This window comes from Alnus glutinosa, chromosome 11 (genome assembly GCF_958979055.1).
Source record: "Alnus glutinosa chromosome 11, dhAlnGlut1.1, whole genome shotgun sequence".
NCBI classification, from domain to species: domain Eukaryota; kingdom Viridiplantae; phylum Streptophyta; class Magnoliopsida; order Fagales; family Betulaceae; genus Alnus; species Alnus glutinosa.
The window spans coordinates 1,663,773-1,681,780 of record NC_084896.1 but is presented as its reverse complement, the minus strand read 5'-3'; the positions used below and the strand labels follow the sequence as shown (position 1 = coordinate 1,681,780).

Genomic DNA, 18,008 nt, shown 5'->3' with positions numbered 1-18,008 from the left:
AAAAATTTCCCAGCTGACACCGACAAATCCCCTAGAAAGAGAATTAATTGATTTGAAGAAATTTTAAATTGGTTTTAGTTGGTTTTGTTTCCTAATGAACCCTAAGTTTGAAGTTTTCCGCTAGTTTACCTTGCAGCCAACAATTAAGCGGAAAATGACTGAGGAGCTCCAAAGGGTCTTTGAGGAATGAAAAGAATACTTTGATTTTTAGATTTATGTGGATTTTTGATTTCTGGGTGCATGTGATTTGCTATGTATAAATCTGACATACAGTGTTGCAACATATAAACTTTTCTATCTACTATACAGGGTAGTTAGTTTGATAGTCTTTAGTCTTGGAAGCATATAAAACTGTACGCTGAACCTATATATCATTGGTTTTCATTTTACTCAACCGGGGACGGAAGTGGTCTGTGATGCACACCATCTGAAACCGACAATTCAGTTTGGTACAGTCAATTTATTCAGTTCAATCGGTTTTATCCCCACCCTCCCACCTGCTTCTTTCCTTCAAATTTGTAATATTTCTCTCCTTGCAGGCATGTAAGTCATGTTGTACGATGCATTGCATGTTTCCGCATATTTGCATCAGGACATTATCTTGTGCCATCTGGATTAAAGATTTCATACATGTGTTGTTTCAATTCAAGTTGGGGACATCTTTAGACGGACAATCAACTTATTTGAGAATATGTTATGTGGTTTCAGGTCTTGAGCAAATTCGACATTCCTGATCCTTGCTCCTATTTTGAACTCAACGTTCAGTGCTTTTTATAGGACTTGGTTCATAACAGAATATGTAAGTTTCTTTGATCGTTTCTTCCTTTTCGTCAGCTTTCTTATGTTCTAAAACAAATTTGAACAGTTATTATTTCGCCTTTTTCTGAATTATTTAGTAGATTTGATTGTTGTTTGCATTGTTTTTTGTTGTTCAATAACCACAGGCACATCGGCCTTGCTTCCAATGCTAACTCATTTAGCAGCTCGAACTGCTACAAACGACATCATCATTGGCATTCATAAGCAACATACTCTTGCTCTTGACTTTGGAGCTAGTTGCAGGGAATAATATGATTTAGATTGGCATATCAAAAGGATATATATTTTGTTGTTTTTGGTCTTCTGATTGATAGGTGATACTTTTGTCTCCTTTACATGTTGAGTGAAGCTTCTATTTTCAAGATTCCCTTAACTGGAATTAAGTTTATATCCCGAAGGGGCTTTTAAGTTGAAAATCAGAGAGGATTGGTTGAATTGTAATTCTGCAATATCTTCATAATTTTGGCTGTTCATGTGTGGAGATGTAGATCCTGTTGTATTTGTTTTAGAGTCGCTGCAGAGCTTGGAAATGGAACCGGCCATGACTAATGCTTTAAAAATGTCAAAAAAAAAAACAGAACAAAACAAAACAAACAAACAAACAGGAACGGTAAAGGCAGCTATTATTAGTCTGAGATGGGGGGGAAATTTATTCCAACAAACAATGTGAAGGAAAGCATTCAAGTCTTGGAGCCTAAGCAGCATAATCGTGATTTGGTTTAATCATTCTGAGAGCAACAAAACCTATGATTTATCAAGCAATTTCCTGAAAATATACACCACAGTAGATACATGAAAAAGCCTGTATCTATTGCTCGAGTACTATACACATTCTTTTTTCTTTTTTCTTTTTCTTCTTTTTTCGAGGGCAAGTATACCCGTTCCTAATTCAAGAACAAGAAACTGGAGCAGAGAGATAGATTATGTTACATGAATGCAGACAACCAAACACATCCTCAACCTTCTAAGAAAACGTGACAAAGGTTTTCAAAACATTCTCCCCCCATCAACTCACAAATACTACAGAGCTTTGGATAGGGCCTCTGTGTTTGCTTGAAGCCTGCCCAAAATTAGAAGAGACAGAACCTCCAGTTCCTCCATTATACATCTACAATATGTTTATATATGTCACCTCCGACGTCGTTTTGTATCCACCTGCAGCATCATAATAACACATTAACGTTGATGATACAGCAAGAAGTTCCTACTAGGTTTTATAGTAACACAGAATATTTGACTTTCAAAGCTTGCTCATTTAGTGAGCGTCCATTCAGTATATATAGAGATTACATAGAATACAAGATAACTTCTAACTTCTAGCTTCCTGATCTAATACTATCTCTTAGAGATAAGTCTTATCTAATACAGAACTGTAATCAATAATCTAAACTAACTTAAATGCAAGTAAAACTCTTTCACTCAATACAAGTAGGACTCTTATCTCTAGGAACCGGTTGTCACTAAGAGTTGTGAACTACTGGAAGTCTTATCAATACACTCACTAGAACTCTTATGTGTTAGAGAAGAGTTAGGAGTGTGTTGTGCGTTAATAGGTTTCAATTACTTTGAGACCATCATGTTACTTGCCCTTAACATGCATTGAGGAATCTCCCCTTGAATTTTGAGAGTTGAAACTCATAAAGAATACCCTAAAATTGAAAAGACAACAACAGTTGATATCTCAACTTTAAACATGCAGATTTTGAGTCCGAATGTGAATACCTTTGTATCTGCGTGTCTGGAAGCATTATGAGAATTCTGCAATTTCTTCTGACTTTCAGAGGAACAATTTTCGCAGAAGAAATGATCAAGTCTTTTAGCTTCCTCTGCATTCATGTTTATACAAGCAGGATGAAACCTGGACCAAAATTCAAATATGTGAACTAATGTTTAAAACATAAAATTCCAATGCGTGAACTAATTGGGTGCATTTGATACATAAATCCATTTGGTGAAAGCAATCTCCACACCCCCTTCTTCCCCCACCCCGGCACTGCAAAAGGGGAGAGTTGAAAATAGACATATAATTTTCCGTCATAAATGGCAAGTGAATTTGACACCTTTTAGACTTGTAACCAGGCAAATAGCCCCAAGCCTCAAACTTAGAAGCTATCTAAAGTAAATGTCTAATGACAAATATTGCTTAAGGCATGCCTCTCATACTCAATTTAACATTGAATTCTTAATTAGAGGGGGAAAAAATTATTTAATGCGTCCCTTCTTGGTCGATTTACTGGGGATTAGTAGACCTCATCTTCTTCTTTTTCTTTTCTTTTTGTTTTGTTTTTTTTTTGTTTTTTTTTTTTACAATTATTTGACACCCCTTCGAATGTCAAATGATAAAAGTACAGTATTTGTATTTTGCGCACAAAAAATTCTACTCCTAAAATATTGACAGGATAACTGAAGCATCTCTTGTTGGAGCATAGCAACACGGTAATCGACTACTAACTTAATAATATTCCTAGAACATCTTCCAAAATTAACTTTGAACCAAGAAATGAATTATTGATTCCATCTTAGATAGCATGTGACCCAAAAGAAAAACGCTAAATAGGAAAATTGAGAATTACATGAAAGAAGCAAATAGATCTCCTTCCCAATGCTGCATCAGAGACAGATGTAGTTCATTTGAACTTAGCATAATATCTCTAAAAGAAAAATGCAAAAGCTGGACACACAAGGTAATTATATATAATCAATTATTTCAAGTACTAGATTTTCGGCACATTCCCATTTTTTGGCAAGTTGTCAAACACTTGAATTAGTTTCACACACAGATAAATAAGCATAGCTCACAAGCCTAGAAAAAAAAAAAAAAAAAAAAAAAGGGAATAATTGCACTACTGGTCCTTGAGGTTGGCCTAAATTACGAATCACTCACTGTGGTACAAAAAGTTCATGGAGGGTCCTTGTAATAAACTATAATTACGAATTACTCCATAAACCCGTTTTTCCGTCCACAAAGTTAACAGAATTCGTTAGTGGATTACAATACAAATAATATTTAGAGGTTATCTCACTATTTATATAATGTGGCAAACTAACGGATTCTGTTAACTTAGTGGACGGAAAACAGGTTTAGAGAGTGATTTATAATTATAGTTTACCACAATGAACCTTCATGAACTTTTTGTACCACAGGGAGTGATTCGTAATTTAGGCCAACTCCAAGGACTAGTGGTGCAATTATCCAAAAAAAACAGAATTTAATTACAATACCATTGTTGAAACACCAATATATTAACAAGATACCTTTTACTTGCTTTGAGAGATTTTAGATTTCTTTAACTTTAATCTGTAAATTTTGGGAGAAGTTTTGAGTATAATTCCTCTATACATGAGTTTTCTCCTTATCTAATAACTTTTTTATTTTCTTATACTTATCAAAAAACAAATATTCCATCACATAAAATTCAATCACCATATCCGAGAAACAACATGTGAAAAGTTTTCAATTATATTAAGATCAACAGCATTCAACTTACCAATCACTGCAGCCTTCACACTGAACCATTAGGTCATCAGGGTTGTAAGGCATCTCACACTTGCAATAACTGCACAATAAATTAACTAATCAATCAGAAGAGCTCAAACAAACTCAAATAAAATAAGAAATACAAAATCAAAAACTCTAAACTCCAAAGACCCCATGTTGCAAAGCTTCAGCTTATTATTCCAAAACACAAACACCAAACCAAAATGGCAATATGCCACAGTGAAGATAAAGTCTAGAGTTCACTCAAAGCACTCCTAAGCGCAGAAAAGCAACACCAATTAGTCAATACATAGCGGCTTAAGCTAGAGATAAAACATCATATGTCAAATGGATTTGGATAAGAGTGTAGGGACTGAACAATGAACATGCATGTCCAAGTGTAGGGAGTTTTCCAAAAATTGTCACTCTGGTTATCATACCTTACCCAGGTCATGTCATTCATGTCAAAAAGGCTACAACAAGGTGAAGTGAAGGACCAGGTAGATACAATTTATCAAACTCAGCTAGCAAGCAGACATAGATATTGAAGAGTACTAAAAGATCAAAATAGTGAAAGCAACTGAAATCTTGAAATACAGGTTTTATCATTGGTTAGAAAGAAAACAGAGGAAAAAAACTTTGTAAGGAATCATTAATGAAAGATAAATGCTACACACAATCCCAAGTGCACACTTCCTGATGTGGCAGTAAAAATCAACATTAAATTTTGGATGAATCACTATTGAATTTTGGATCCAATTTTCACTGCCACATCAGGGAATGGGGGAGTGGGAGTGAAAGCGTGTGTAGCATTTCTCTCAATGAAAAGACAAATTTTTGACCAAATAGCACCAACTAAAGTACAGATCAATTAAATATTTTTAAAGAAAGGAATAACAAGGAATTTCTAGATACACCGCCTGACAGTAACCTATATTCTTTCACATCGAATGCACTATCCAACTAAAACTAACCAAATTGCCACTTCACTCAAGCACCGAATTCACATAAAACAAGCATCATTCGCCAGTAGTACTATATGCACCACAAATATCCTGCAACATCATGCTATGCTTTGTCGACCCCAAAGAAACAACCACATTTAATCTTACGCTCTCAAAAGCAGAGAACTCAAGTAAGAATCTTCTTTAGTCAAATCGTACATCAAGCTAGAGTACTTGACCACAAAATCACTCTCCAACATACTTGACATACTCTGTTGTTGTGGTTACATCCTCTACTAAAAGATGATTGTTGGATACCGATTTGGTTAAACCCTTAGGATCGTAACATAAGCTTAGAGCCACTTGTGCTTGCTGCCAGAATAAAACTATGAAATCAAAATGTCTTGCCGTACGGGGCATCCCAGGAAAAGTGGGATATTAAAAGTGAAGAATCTACTCGAAAGAAAACGATTTGTTCTTAATTGGAGTTTTCAGAGCATGGCGCATGAAGGACCAACTAAAACACTAATCAATTAAAGATTTTTGTTCACCGGATGAAGCATATCACCTAAGACATTGCAGTTGTAAGTTCCAAGAACACCTCTAACATGGTGTTGAATGGTGATCGTAAGTTCACTAATGAGGCAAACAAGAGGAATGATGAAAATTCCTCAATTTCATTTCCATGTTATGCTTATATATAGCCTGAGTTGAATTGATGCCAAAACACTCTGTCAATTGAACTTCAAAACCTATCTGTAGAAAGCTACAGCGATTTGGCATTCAAAAATACAAAAATAATAATCAGAAACATTTTCAGCAAAAATTCAAATACACGTACACGTATTTATAGCGAACAAGGAAAAATAAATAACAAAAAAAGAACAATGATTAATCAAAGGAAAAAGAATCGAAACAAATTTAAGCAATTGGCTTACATACACGGCGACACGATCGGGATTGAAAGAGCCGGTGGAGGAGTTGTACTCGAAACGGCAGAAGAAGTCGTCGTTGCCGACGGCGTCGAGCTTGGTGTAGCTCTTGAAGCTGTGGACCGTACACTTGCCCTCGATGGTGTCGGCGCTCTGCAGGTCGAAGTGGTCGGAGAGGAAGACCTCCTTGGAGCCGTGGAACTGCCGCCGGCCGCCGATCGATTCCTCCGGCCGGTAGTACCATCGCACGTAGACCTTCACGTTGGCCCCGCGCCCGTCCGCCTCGATCCGCTCGATCTTCGCCACGTAGGACGGCTTCGCCGGATCCGACGGCCGCATGAGCACGCAGTCCCCGGCTGAAGAATACGAGAACTCAAACAATCAGATAGTCCTCTCTTCTCTTTTTCTTTCTCTTTTTTTTTTTTTTTTTTTTCTATTTTCGGAGTTAGAGAGAGAGAGAGAGAGGGAGGGAGGGAGTGAAGGCGGTGTTAGTTTCTCGGGAAAAAAAAAAGTGAGGGAAAGAGGCTTACCTCGGATGGTTTTGTTGATGTGTTTGACGGTGTAGGAGTCGAGGGTTCGTCTGGGTGCCTTTGGTTTGGCCATGGGAGTTCTGAGAAATACAAAGACATGCACAATTAAGGACGAGATAGATTTTGAGGTTGAGCGACCCAGCGACACAGAACAAAACCAGCAAATTCCGAACCTTTTTTTTCTTAATTTTTTTTTGTCTTCCTGGAAGATCTGATTCGCTGCTTCGCGGAATAAAATTCTCTGTAATCCTCACCGCTTTTACTTTATCAATATTTACTATTTTTTATTCATTTTAGTATCATATTTTAAAAACAATATATATTAATTTATTTAATTATTTAATTTGAAACAGTAATAAAACGACAAATTTTTTCTCCGTGCCCAATTGACATATGACAGGAATTATTGAATATATTGTGTCAATCGATATAAAATAAGTCTTAAAAGAATTATATAAAAATAATTTGTGCAGTTTAAACGAGAGTTTCGTTATTTGATTGGAAGGAGCAGGGGTAGGATTGAGAAAAAAGGGGAAATATGGGGCAACTTTGTGGGTTGTTGACGAAGGATAGGTGTCAATCCACGTCAGCGTCGATGTGGATTTTGGTTTTATCTAAAAGGAAACCGGCTTCTAGAGATCTGTAGAATCTCACATGTTCTGGTCAGAGGTGGGATCCTGTATGGTAAACTGTATCTTTCAAGTAAATTCTTGTACGGCCTTGCTGGCTGCTGCTGTTTTCAATACATGATTTTATTATTTTCAAAAAAAAAGATGATTTTATTAAGGGTGCCGAAAATATGATAAATATTGAATAACAAATATCTTAAAAAAACTTCTACCAATATTACAATCTAAGGGTGCGTTTGACATTACAATTTTATAAATAAAATTTACGATTTTAAATTAAATCGAAAAAAATTAACCGTTTGAGAACTGCGTCTTTAAAAAATTACAATCTGAAAAAGTAATTTTCTGCTTTTTCAAATCGCAGGCAATGTGGTACTTTTTTAAAAACGTAGTATTTTGAAAGGCTAATCTGCGATTTTAAAGGTCAAACTGCGATTTTGCCAAACGCTTAACTGTATTTTTAAAAATAACTTTTTCAAATCGTATATTTTAAAATCGCTGTTTTTAAATCGCAAACCCAACCGAACCTAAGAGAGTTGAGCTTGAAAATCTAGTTTTTATTTGTTATGGACGATTGCGTGATTTGTATTATGAATGCGTTGCAAGTATGCTAAATTGCTAAGTCTCACCATTAAACATATATTAAATTTATTTAGATTATATAAACAACAGTTTGTCTTTTAGGTAATATTTATGCATAAATAAGTTGCAATAACCGACTTGCGAGCAATTTTTTATATCCGATTGGAGAATTTTTTTTAAAAAAAATTAATGTATTAAATTGATATATGTTCATAGTGTTAAATCATCATTTATCTCAATAACTTAATTAGATAAAAAAATTATTAATTTAATTATTTAGCTAATATTCTAACACTTAAAATATGTGATTCTCATGTGCATTTTTAATACATGTGAGAATCATATGTTCTATAAACATGTTAATTTAATAAATTAGGCCGGATCAAATTATTTCAATCCAATTTAAATAAACTATGTCCTTTGTGATAAATTGATACCTTCTTAGGTGAAGAAAAAAAAAGGATTTTATAACTTGAGAATAAATTATAAAATATGAGAAGAATAGGCTACGGTGAACAAATTAAAAAAGGTTAACAATAAATAGTAATAGTATGATGATTAAATTCTGCTTATTTTAAGTTGAAGAGCATCGTATAAACTATAAAGTAGAGGCATATGCAGAGAATAATTTCCACTTGCAAACGTCTAGGAATGGGACCGGAAGAGAATAGTTTCTGTACGTAGTGCTTCCCGTGAGCTTATGTCAGCGTATCCAGTGAGGTTCGTATGTTGACCTGTGCACCTCTACTTTTAAAGTTTTGACTCAGCAGGTGTGGACCCAACAATTTATTCTTTAAATTATAATGGAATATTCTTTGGTTCTATTTTAAAAGTTAATGATATTCCCCGATCTAAGTTAATCTCTGTCCACATTTTAGTGTTTGGTGTAATAAGTGTTACGTGAATTATCACGTCAATATGTAAACATGATAGATGTTATGTAAGCTGCTACGTGACGGTGCATATATTTAGCGACTGAAGTCGTAAGTGTCACGTGAACCGTTAGTTTGTAAGGGACTTGTGATTCTGGGTTTTATTTTTATTTTTTAATTTATTTTATCTTTTTTCTTAAAGGTATTGCTCGAATGGCATTGTTATAGATATTATTAGTGGAATATTTTCTTTTTTATAATTGGTTTGGTAGTAACTAAAACTGTGTTTATGTTGCAATCAGATGGCCAGTAGTGTAGAAGGCAGTACCAATTTTCATTACAGACATGATTATTGGTGAAAAGAAAGATGAGCTGCAGCTGATTCTGAAAAGATTTTCTTTCTTTTTTTTAATAAAAAACATGTACACCTGGATTTTGCTTATTTTAGGATTAATATATAAACATGTTAAGAGATTTGGATTATTCTTAATTTAGGTTGCTGCTTCTCTGTGCAAGCATGCATAAAGTCATTGCTTTTTCTTGGTCCTTGAATTCCAACCTCACCTTCTATCTTATGCTTACTTGAAAAGTAATGAGGACCCCATTGATGTCCATTAGCATCATAGAAAAAGGACAACCCACACTAGAAATTTGGTACACTAGAAAAAAGGATACCTCATAATAAGTGGGTTTTGAAAAGTGCAGTGTGCTACTGTCATGAAATTCCTTTTTGATCATGAGGGAAGAAGACCTCAACTGCTTAGCATTGAGGTTGAGATACTTCCAATTATTTCGTGCTGTTTGTTCTTCACTTTCAGAAACCTTACCTACACCTTGCTTACATTTGCAATATATGAATGTGTGATTCCACAAATCTGACAAGAACTCGAATTCCAATACTCTTTTATCCATTTAATCCCATTTCTGCTACTTCAAAAATGCTTCTAATGCAAGCTGAAATGAATATAGTTGTTCCTTTGTTGTAATGCAGTTAGAATTCCTTTTCTTCTTCTCAAACCCTTGAATTGGGTCTGGCTGTTGCAGTATCTGTAGGGGCACATACAGCTTCCACTGATAATTTTTTTAACAAGTTTGGACATGGGTCTGCACCAAAGTTACCGTTTGATACCGTCACCGAGCATTTCTGCTGACCGACGCATTTCTGGAAATCCGGACAGAATATATGTGAATTTTGATTGGTTTTAGAATGGTATTGAATAGAAATTTTCAAAACTTGATGAATGTGAACTGAAGAAATTAAAGAGCAGTCTGAGTACCTTCTCTAAGACAGTGCCGGAGCTTGGTGCATGACAGGTCCCATGTTGGAAACTCCCACAAGTCCCAGATGGGGTTCCAAAACTTGCAAATTTAATTGCAGAAATGTATTGTCCAGGTGCACAATGTAGGCTAACTTTAGGCATGCCTAGCAGTTCTGATTTTCCATCTCCCTCAACCTGCCAATTCTCAATGCTTGGGTGATACTCAGAGACCTCTGCGCAGATATTTGTAACTGATCTCTTCACAAGTTTAATTCTAGATGAATCCCCACCAATTTCCTCAAAAAATACCAATAGATTTTTGGTTGGCTTCAACCATGACCGAGGAACATGGTACCTGAAAACATGTAATATTAGATGGGATTGAGATAGCAGCACACCATCATTTTATCTCAACTTTTCTATAGTTCATGGATGTTAAATTACCAGTTGCCTCAAAAGCTTAAGCCGATAGGAATGGATGAATTTAATAATTTAATTTATATTCTAACACTCCCCTTTATATGTAGACTCAAACTCTCCATTAATAAGTGATGCCCAACACGTAAAATATTTAATTGAAATGAAAGATGAATGATGAAGACAAAGTTTGAACTCATGACTTTTGCTCTGATACCATGTTGAATCGCTACTTATTCTAAAAGTTTAAGCCGATTGGAATGGATGAATTTAATCATTTAACTTATATTCTAACAATGAATGAGACATCTGAAAAAGTCTGTACCATTGTTGAGTTGGATGGCCACAACCAAATTGGCACTTTATAGGCCGGAAGGTATCAGAATAACTGCATCCACTGCAATTACCTCTAGCATAGACATTCCAATATCTTCCAATGCTCTGTCCATTGATCCACACTTGACCCTTCCCCATACCTGTCATGTCCAAAGCCAATGGCTCTTCTCCTTCTGGTGCATCAAAATGGGTCTGCAGGTTCAAATGAAATGTTAACAAGTACTTCTTATAGGTTTTGAATAAATTCCGACCCCATCAAACAGCATAAAGAAGAAACAAAAACCATAGTGTGAAAGACTCCTTTCTTGTCAGTTGTCCCCATACCTTATACCATGTCAGTGGCTGTTGTTTCTCTGCCACATGGGACCCTTGCATCCAATCAACTGATGAGAGAGAGTTTCGAGAACCTAAATTCATGGCTTCTCCTTTAAGCCCAACCTGTATAAAAGATACAGCTGTGAGGCAGAAACTCTTCAAATAATTCACAAGTCATCAAAATATGCAGAAGGGATATTCTTAGACCTTGTAAGACCATTTCTGCCAGGACAAGTCCCTTTTTCCCTGGTCTAGCCCATGTATGACAACTGGTCCAAGGATTCCGGTGCTTCTCATCTCAAAGTGTGGACCATTGTTCTTCAACAACAACACACCAAAAAGAAATGATCAGTTGAACTGACTAAGAAAATATTCGATATCAGAATGAGATTTCTTTGTCGACAGAGAATCTAAATAAGTCAAATTACATGGCACTGGAAGTCACAAAAATTACAGAAATTAAATTCCCATAGTTTTTCTTTCCAAATATTTTGCTTTCTGACTTGGAGTCTATTTCGCCCTGCGATTTCACAGGTTAAAAGTGTGATTTTAAACAAAATCACGGAAAATATATCATTTGAGAGTACGTTTTTAAAAAATTGAGGTTTGAAAATGTAGAAAAATATGCGTTTTCAAACCGTAGGTTAGAGGGTTTGTCTTGAAAAACGTAAGATTTTAAAAACTAAGCTGCGATTTTACCAAATACTTAACTGTATTTTTAAAAATTGTGTTTTCAAATCGCTATGTTTTAAATCGCACGTTTTGAAACTGCAAATCTAAACATACCCTTATTATAAGCTGCTAGGACATACTCGGACAAGTAGCAGCTTATAGATACCAATAAATATGATTAAAGTGGGGATTGGAGTATTAACTGGCAATCCAACAGCTATACTGAGTAGTGAAATTCTGTTCCTTCCAGCTTTCAGGTCAACATTCCCTGTATAAGTAAATCTCAAGCTCTCCCGAGTCCCAAAGGCCGACCCTATTAGTAAATCACACACAAATCTTTAATAACTGTTGACATATAATAAAAGTTAAACTCTCTCTCTATATTTTTTTAACCCACTGAATAACAAAGTTCGTCCAGTTGTATTTGCTCACTTTCAGAAAACAAGAAATTCAATGCTGTACCTGAAAGATGGCCATTGATGAAGACATGCATAGCATGGCCAGTTGACTGCACAGTGAGAGTTGGATGTTGGCCTTGATGCAGAAATGATTCTGATGAACTAATATCAACACTGGAGACATAATTTTTCTACTGTAAGTTTTTGTCACTACATAAAGATATTCAACATCATTAGAACAAAAAGGAAATATCAGAAGGATTAAACTTTACTTGGTAGTGTACCAGAGATAATCGCTAGTATCTCTGGTGACGTTCAACTGCTCCAAGAGACCAAAGACACTCATCTTTGATTCATCATCAGCTGACAATAAGTCTTCATTAAATGTATCCCATGAATGAAACTCAATATTAGTGGGCAACATTTGCATTTGGGATGTCTGAACTCCAACCTGCAATTATGATGGCAAAAAAGTTATGCATCTCAGCATGCATTATAAACTTTAATAGGATGGAACTAAGCAGACTGATGAATATGTTTCTATCCATAATAAATTTGAACAGGCCACACTTATTTGATTGAAAATCTATGTTAGCAAAACGAGTGTGTATCAAAATTCTTTGACAAGTCATGCTTCATCATAATAGTGATGATCACATATCATAAAGTTCATTCGTCTTATACATACGTACATACGTGAAATCTTGCACAAACCAAGATGGATTTAGTAGTTCCAATAGCCATTTCACTTACTTTAGCAGTGTTGAAGACAACATTGTTGCAATCAGGAAGGATGCTTATGGACCAAGGTGGCAGGTGGTAGTGCTTGTTATAGAAAGTCACCCTTGCAGCTGACCTTGGATTGTAATTCGAGAGAAAAGCTGCACAGCCTCCTGACTTGGAAGAGAATACTTGTGCCTGGATAATGTTAATACTGAGTCAATCAGTTTTAGGGAAAAGGAAAGAAAAAAGAGAAAAATAAAAAATCAATTTGGCAACCATTATAGAACCAGAATCAGCAAAAGAATGTTAAGGTGAAGTGAGAGATGCTTCAAGTATATTTTGGAAAGATGACTTTAACAGAAATTGTGAAGCAGCATTTTAGGTTATTACTCCAAGATTATACTAAAATCTATTATAGAAAGTTTAAAGAATGTCATTCTTGACACCCTTAGTATAGAGAACACAACAAACCTTTTCATAATTTCCCAAGGATATGACAGTAGGATCAGCGCTAACCAAAGCTCGTTCACATAACTTAATAGCCTTATGGAGTTCCTTCAGATGGCCATACTTGGGCTGCCTTATCAAGCCTATCACATTAGCAAGATGAAACCAAGCTTAAGTTTGACAAACTGACTTATTAATTAATTGATTATATCAAACATTAAAATGAAGAATAATGTCTAACAGTTTATAAATTAGTTTCTTTTGGAATGGAGGATATGGGCTCAAATTTCTCACCATATTCATCAACGGGAGCATCATAGTCATAGCTGGTAGTAATGAAAGGGCCACCGGCAGTTCTTCCAAAGTTTGTTCCTCCATGGTACTGCAGAAAACAATGAACATCAGATTAATTTTCCACATTAACATTGCCATATTTGTTAGGTGTAATGCATAGTGGAATGAATCAGGTCCTAGCAAACGTAAATTTGGCAGACTTCTTGCAAGAGATAATTTTCATTTGCTAGTGGATAACGTGCATGTAAAGTAAGAACATTAAGAATTACACAATTTCCATTGTAATCTAAAACTTCATAGAATGCAAAGTTGATATAAATGTTTTCTAGGAAATCAAAAGAGCAGCAAGGAAGTTGTTTCCCATTAGCTTTGATATTCAAAGTATTCAGGACGCCAAAATAAAAATCATCTCCCATTTTTTTAACATGAAATTAGTGACAAATATTGAACCAGTTTCAACAGATGTTAAATGCAGTGGAAACATGAATAGTGACTGACCATGTAATAATTTACAAAGGAGCCTCCCTTCTGAATGAAACGAGCGACTGCAAATGCCAAATCTTCCACCGGTCGCTGGTGAATTGGGCCACCAAATTCTGTATACCTTAAAAAAGAGACAGAAGGCTAGTAGATTAATTACTATATCTTATAGAATTGCTTCAAAAGTGAAGGGGATGTAAAAGTTACCAGCCACTCCATGTCTCAGTCCATAGTGTGGGTTTGTACGGTTTGTTTGGAGAGAAGTAGTCACAATAAAAGCCATTGCATGTGTTTATCTGCCAGCAAGATTTACAGAAAGATGGATTTGAAACTTCCACTACAAAAGCAAAATAGAGAAAGGTCTTGTCCACTTTTTCTCACAAATAGATTTTCATTAGTTTCTTACAGCACGTACAGTGGTCATATTTGAGAATTGCATTTACAGGTAAGAAAGAGCTTCTTTGCAGTACACAAACTAGTGAGAATATACCAATAATAGAGCAATTAATGGGATACTTAAAATCCTGATAGCAAAATTTTAACACTAACAAAATTAGAGTTGGAAATTTTTTATTCGACCTATGAACCCAATACAAAATTAGCGGATTACAATTAAGGGGTCTAACCCGTTTAATTAAATTGGTCGGGTTAGGGTTAACCTATATAATCTTATAACAATGTCTCGACACACGAACATAAATGGTCACCCTTTTATAAAATGCAACAAAACAAAAAAGAGACAGGAAAGGTTATCTGGTATAATTTTTAATTTATAAGAAGATACATGGAGTAAGATGTGTTTCATGTTCAAGAAGATTAAGTTTCATTACCACTGGGTCCGGGGCATCGTCTTGCTTGCACATAACCCATGGGACCCCGGTGCCCATTCCAACAGCCATCTTTGCAGCCCAAGTCATGTATGCATGACCTGCAGTTCCAAATGCTCTGCCTTCAGGCTGATATTCATTCTCAATCTGCATAGGGAAAATTAATACAAAGATATATAAATAAATTAATAAAATGAACATAATGAAGTTGCAAAATTTGATAATGTGTAAGAGATAGCACAAATAGTTGTGCAGAAAGACTTATATGCCAGATATAATAGTGCAAAATACAAGAGTTAATTTTCCAAAAACCATACCTGAGAGAGGATAATGGGGCCACCTTGAGACTCAAACAGCTTTTCATCTTTCATCATTTGAACAATTTTCTGGGTAAATCTTTGCATTGCCAACTGCAATACCAAGAAATGAAAGATACTCATATTAGTTGAAAAGTTACAGAGGGCAACATATTCTGAACAGACTTTCACATATGCAGTTTCCATCAATCATCCTGACCTTGAAAGGCTCATTATCTGTTCTAAAGCTAATGCCTGGAACATATTTCAACCAAACCGGAAACCCCCTGAGATAAAGAGGAAAAAGAAATCAAAAAGTGATGAAAGAAATGAATTTGAAGAACAGAAACCCATCAATATCACCAGAAAAGATGATTTTGTTACCCAAAATTCCACTCCGCACAAACATAAGGCCCAATGCGAAGATGCACGTATAGCCCAGCTTTGTGGACCATCTTGATAAACTGAACCAAGTCATATCTCCCCTTAAAATTATACTAAACCCCAAAAATTACAACAAAAAATCAGAACTCATATCAGTTAGTAATATTTAACAGCAAGTGTAAGAAAAATAACACAAAACGAAGAAAGACAGTACAAGTGAAGAAAATGAGTAAAATCAAAGTACATTGCCAGGAGAAGGTTCATGAACATTCCAAAACACATAGGTATCTATAGCATCCAAACCCCCATCTTTGCCTTTCTGTATTAGACTTTCCCACATCTGCATATATTACATCCACATTGTTCATTAAATATATATATATATATATATAAATAAATAAAAGTGTCAGAAGTTTCCCATATCAGCCACATTTTCTTAGATAAATGTGGGAAAAAAAAATACTTATACCTCGGGGGTGCTCCTGGGGTAGTGTATTGAGCCAGAAAAGAGAATTCTCCTCCGCCCATTAATGACAAGTGCCTTCCTATCGTAGGTGACATGGCACATTGTCAGCTGTAGACTGACAAACAAAACCATACAGAGCAAAACCCATTTGGAAGCTGAGTTAGCTTCCATTTTCTCTCCGCGCGCACACACACACACAGACTGAGAAATGAAGCAATGTGAGATGTGGGAATTGAAGAAGTGGTTGTTTATACCACCACTCTGCAACAAAACAAGAACCCATTTCTCTGAACCATTTTGCTGCTTTGTGCCCACAGTGACAAGCAACTCAAAAAGGTGGCGTCCACGGAGAGAGAGAGAGAGAGAGAAGAAGAAGAAGATGGAATGTGGGAAGAAGAGATTGTAATGTGGCCACCTCTCTGTAGCAAGCCAGTCTGTTTGTCTCGAACTACTATATCGTTGCTTTATATACATACATAACAGTAGGCTCAAAAGAGTGACATTCAGAATTACAGCTTCATATGCTACACTACAAATGCATCGTGACAATGATTATGTAGAGGAAGAAGGTAAATGTGTGTGACCCAACTGCATCGTGGTCCTGCTTTATGGCTGAGCCTTCGTTTTTCATGTTGGCTTCTTCATGGATTTGCCTTTTGTCTTTAATATATAATGGCTCAGAAAAAATAAAATAAAATAATAAGTGGCTCTAACGAAATCTAATTTTATGCGTCTCCCTCTTACATGATAATGTCAGAGTAAATAGTAAAACATAAAAATGAAATTCATCCAAAAAAAAAAAAAAAAAAAAAAGTAACATAATAATAACATGTGACAGCAAAAAAAAAAATCTATGGTTTCATATCCCTTTCTTTTTGGATGTATATTCTGTATCCGTATGGGGAAGTGTGAAATGAAGATGATGATATAGACCCGAAAAAGTGTTGGCAATAAATTTAACTAATTACCCCAAAAATAAGAAATATTTTGACGTAATAACAAAAAATACTGGTAGTTTTTTTATGCTTATATCATATTTATCCATTGGCAAAATCTTTAGTGTGTTGTTAGTGAGAGGCAGATCATTTCTATAATATAAAGGAGTGAAAATGATTGATTCTTGGAAAATGATGGAACATTGGATGCCCCATCCTGCCTTTTTCCCCAAAAAGAGAGTCTCTTTTTCAAAAAAACCAACTCTTGTATGACCCTCAGTGACAACCCATGTGACGTGAGTAGAGAAGGTACAAGCTTCTTGACTTTTTTTTCTTTTTCTTTTTCTTTTTTTTATTTGTATGCATGAGAATTACACGTGTCATATTATTTTTCATTATGGGTATGCTAAGGAATAATAAGGATTCACACGTCATTGTATTGGACCTTTTCGGCAAACGATTCAGGGCTCCTTTATGGAAACAAAAATATTAATAAATAATTGAAACATTAAATAAAATAATAATTTTTACATTTATGTCTTATGAAAATACTTTTATTAAAAAAAAAAAAAAAAAAAAAACACCCCTTAAAATGCATTAACAAACAAAACCACACTGATTTCATAGGCAACTTGATCTTGTTCAACTTCTAATACCTTTTAAGCATACAATTTTCTTTTGTACTCCTGAGTTGTTAATTTGTGCAGAATTGCCCCTTTAATGAAAATGAAAGCACATTTTCTCGTCAAATTGAGAGATTAACTTGTAAAATCGTACAACATAAATTTCCTCACACAATGGTTAAAAGAGGAAAGTTTTAATCCATGAAATTGTCACAACCAACTTGCAATTTTCTTATGGACGAAATTTTCTCCCTTCAACCCAGCTTATTAAATTGACATATGTCCTTAGAACATGCTCAATTAAGAATGCATGTAAAAATTAAAAAGACATGAAAATCAAATACTATGAC

The 18,008-nt window shown here is 35.2% G+C and overlaps 3 protein-coding genes across 4 annotated transcripts in view; 1 reads left to right on the top strand and 2 right to left on the bottom strand.

Annotated features, from left to right (window-relative positions):
- The window catches only part of LOC133881896 (phenylalanine--tRNA ligase beta subunit, cytoplasmic), a 33,021-nt gene extending 31,742 nt beyond the window's left edge, over positions 1 to 1,279 (top strand). For both annotated transcript variants that reach the window (XM_062320964.1, XM_062320965.1), the window contains exons 20-21: positions 709 to 799; positions 945 to 1,279. In XM_062320964.1, the coding sequence (XP_062176948.1) occupies positions 709 to 777 (69 nt within the window). In that variant the 3' untranslated portion in view covers positions 778 to 799; positions 945 to 1,279. The remainder of the gene's footprint in view (positions 1 to 708; positions 800 to 944) is intronic.
- A 140-nt stretch (positions 1,280 to 1,419) lies between these two features.
- Positions 1,420 to 6,899, bottom strand: LOC133881897 (chromatin remodeling protein SHL-like). Its single transcript, XM_062320966.1, has 5 exons — positions 6,704 to 6,899; positions 6,184 to 6,529; positions 4,308 to 4,376; positions 2,542 to 2,677; positions 1,420 to 1,974 (listed from the first exon to the last, which is right to left on the bottom strand). The coding sequence occupies exons 1-5, from the start codon at positions 6,774 to 6,776 to the stop codon at positions 1,948 to 1,950; spliced, it is 651 nt and encodes a 216-aa protein (XP_062176950.1). The 5' UTR covers positions 6,777 to 6,899; the 3' UTR covers positions 1,420 to 1,947.
- A 2,577-nt stretch (positions 6,900 to 9,476) lies between these two features.
- Positions 9,477 to 16,703, bottom strand: LOC133881895 (beta-galactosidase 3-like). Its single transcript, XM_062320963.1, has 19 exons — positions 16,104 to 16,703; positions 15,879 to 15,974; positions 15,635 to 15,747; positions 15,471 to 15,537; positions 15,272 to 15,364; positions 14,958 to 15,101; positions 14,335 to 14,423; positions 14,146 to 14,251; positions 13,648 to 13,735; positions 13,378 to 13,496; positions 12,937 to 13,101; positions 12,456 to 12,634; positions 12,248 to 12,357; positions 11,989 to 12,098; positions 11,321 to 11,431; positions 11,123 to 11,236; positions 10,788 to 10,990; positions 10,064 to 10,400; positions 9,477 to 9,948 (listed from the first exon to the last, which is right to left on the bottom strand). The coding sequence occupies exons 1-19, from the start codon at positions 16,572 to 16,574 to the stop codon at positions 9,799 to 9,801; spliced, it is 2,865 nt and encodes a 954-aa protein (XP_062176947.1). The 5' UTR covers positions 16,575 to 16,703; the 3' UTR covers positions 9,477 to 9,798.
- Between the last annotated feature and the right edge of the window lie 1,305 nt (positions 16,704 to 18,008).

Coding starts and splice junctions, on each gene's coding strand:
- LOC133881897 (XM_062320966.1), bottom strand. CDS start 6,776: ATGGCCAAACCAAAGGCACCCAGACGAACCCTCGACTCCTACACCGTC. Junction 6,530..6,703: donor CATCAACAAAACCATCCGAG/GTAAGCCTCTTT, acceptor CGTATTCTTCAG/CCGGGGACTGCGTGCTCATG. Junction 4,377..6,183: donor AATCCCGATCGTGTCGCCGT/GTATGTAAGCCA, acceptor TTTATTGTGCAG/TTATTGCAAGTGTGAGATGC.
- LOC133881895 (XM_062320963.1), bottom strand. CDS start 16,574: ATGTATATAAAGCAACGATATAGTAGTTCGAGACAAACAGACTGGCTT. Junction 15,975..16,103: donor ACCCCAGGAGCACCCCCGAG/GTATAAGTATTT, acceptor TAATATATGCAG/ATGTGGGAAAGTCTAATACA. Junction 14,252..14,334: donor ACTGAGACATGGAGTGGCTG/GTAACTTTTACA, acceptor CTCTTTTTTAAG/GTATACAGAATTTGGTGGCC.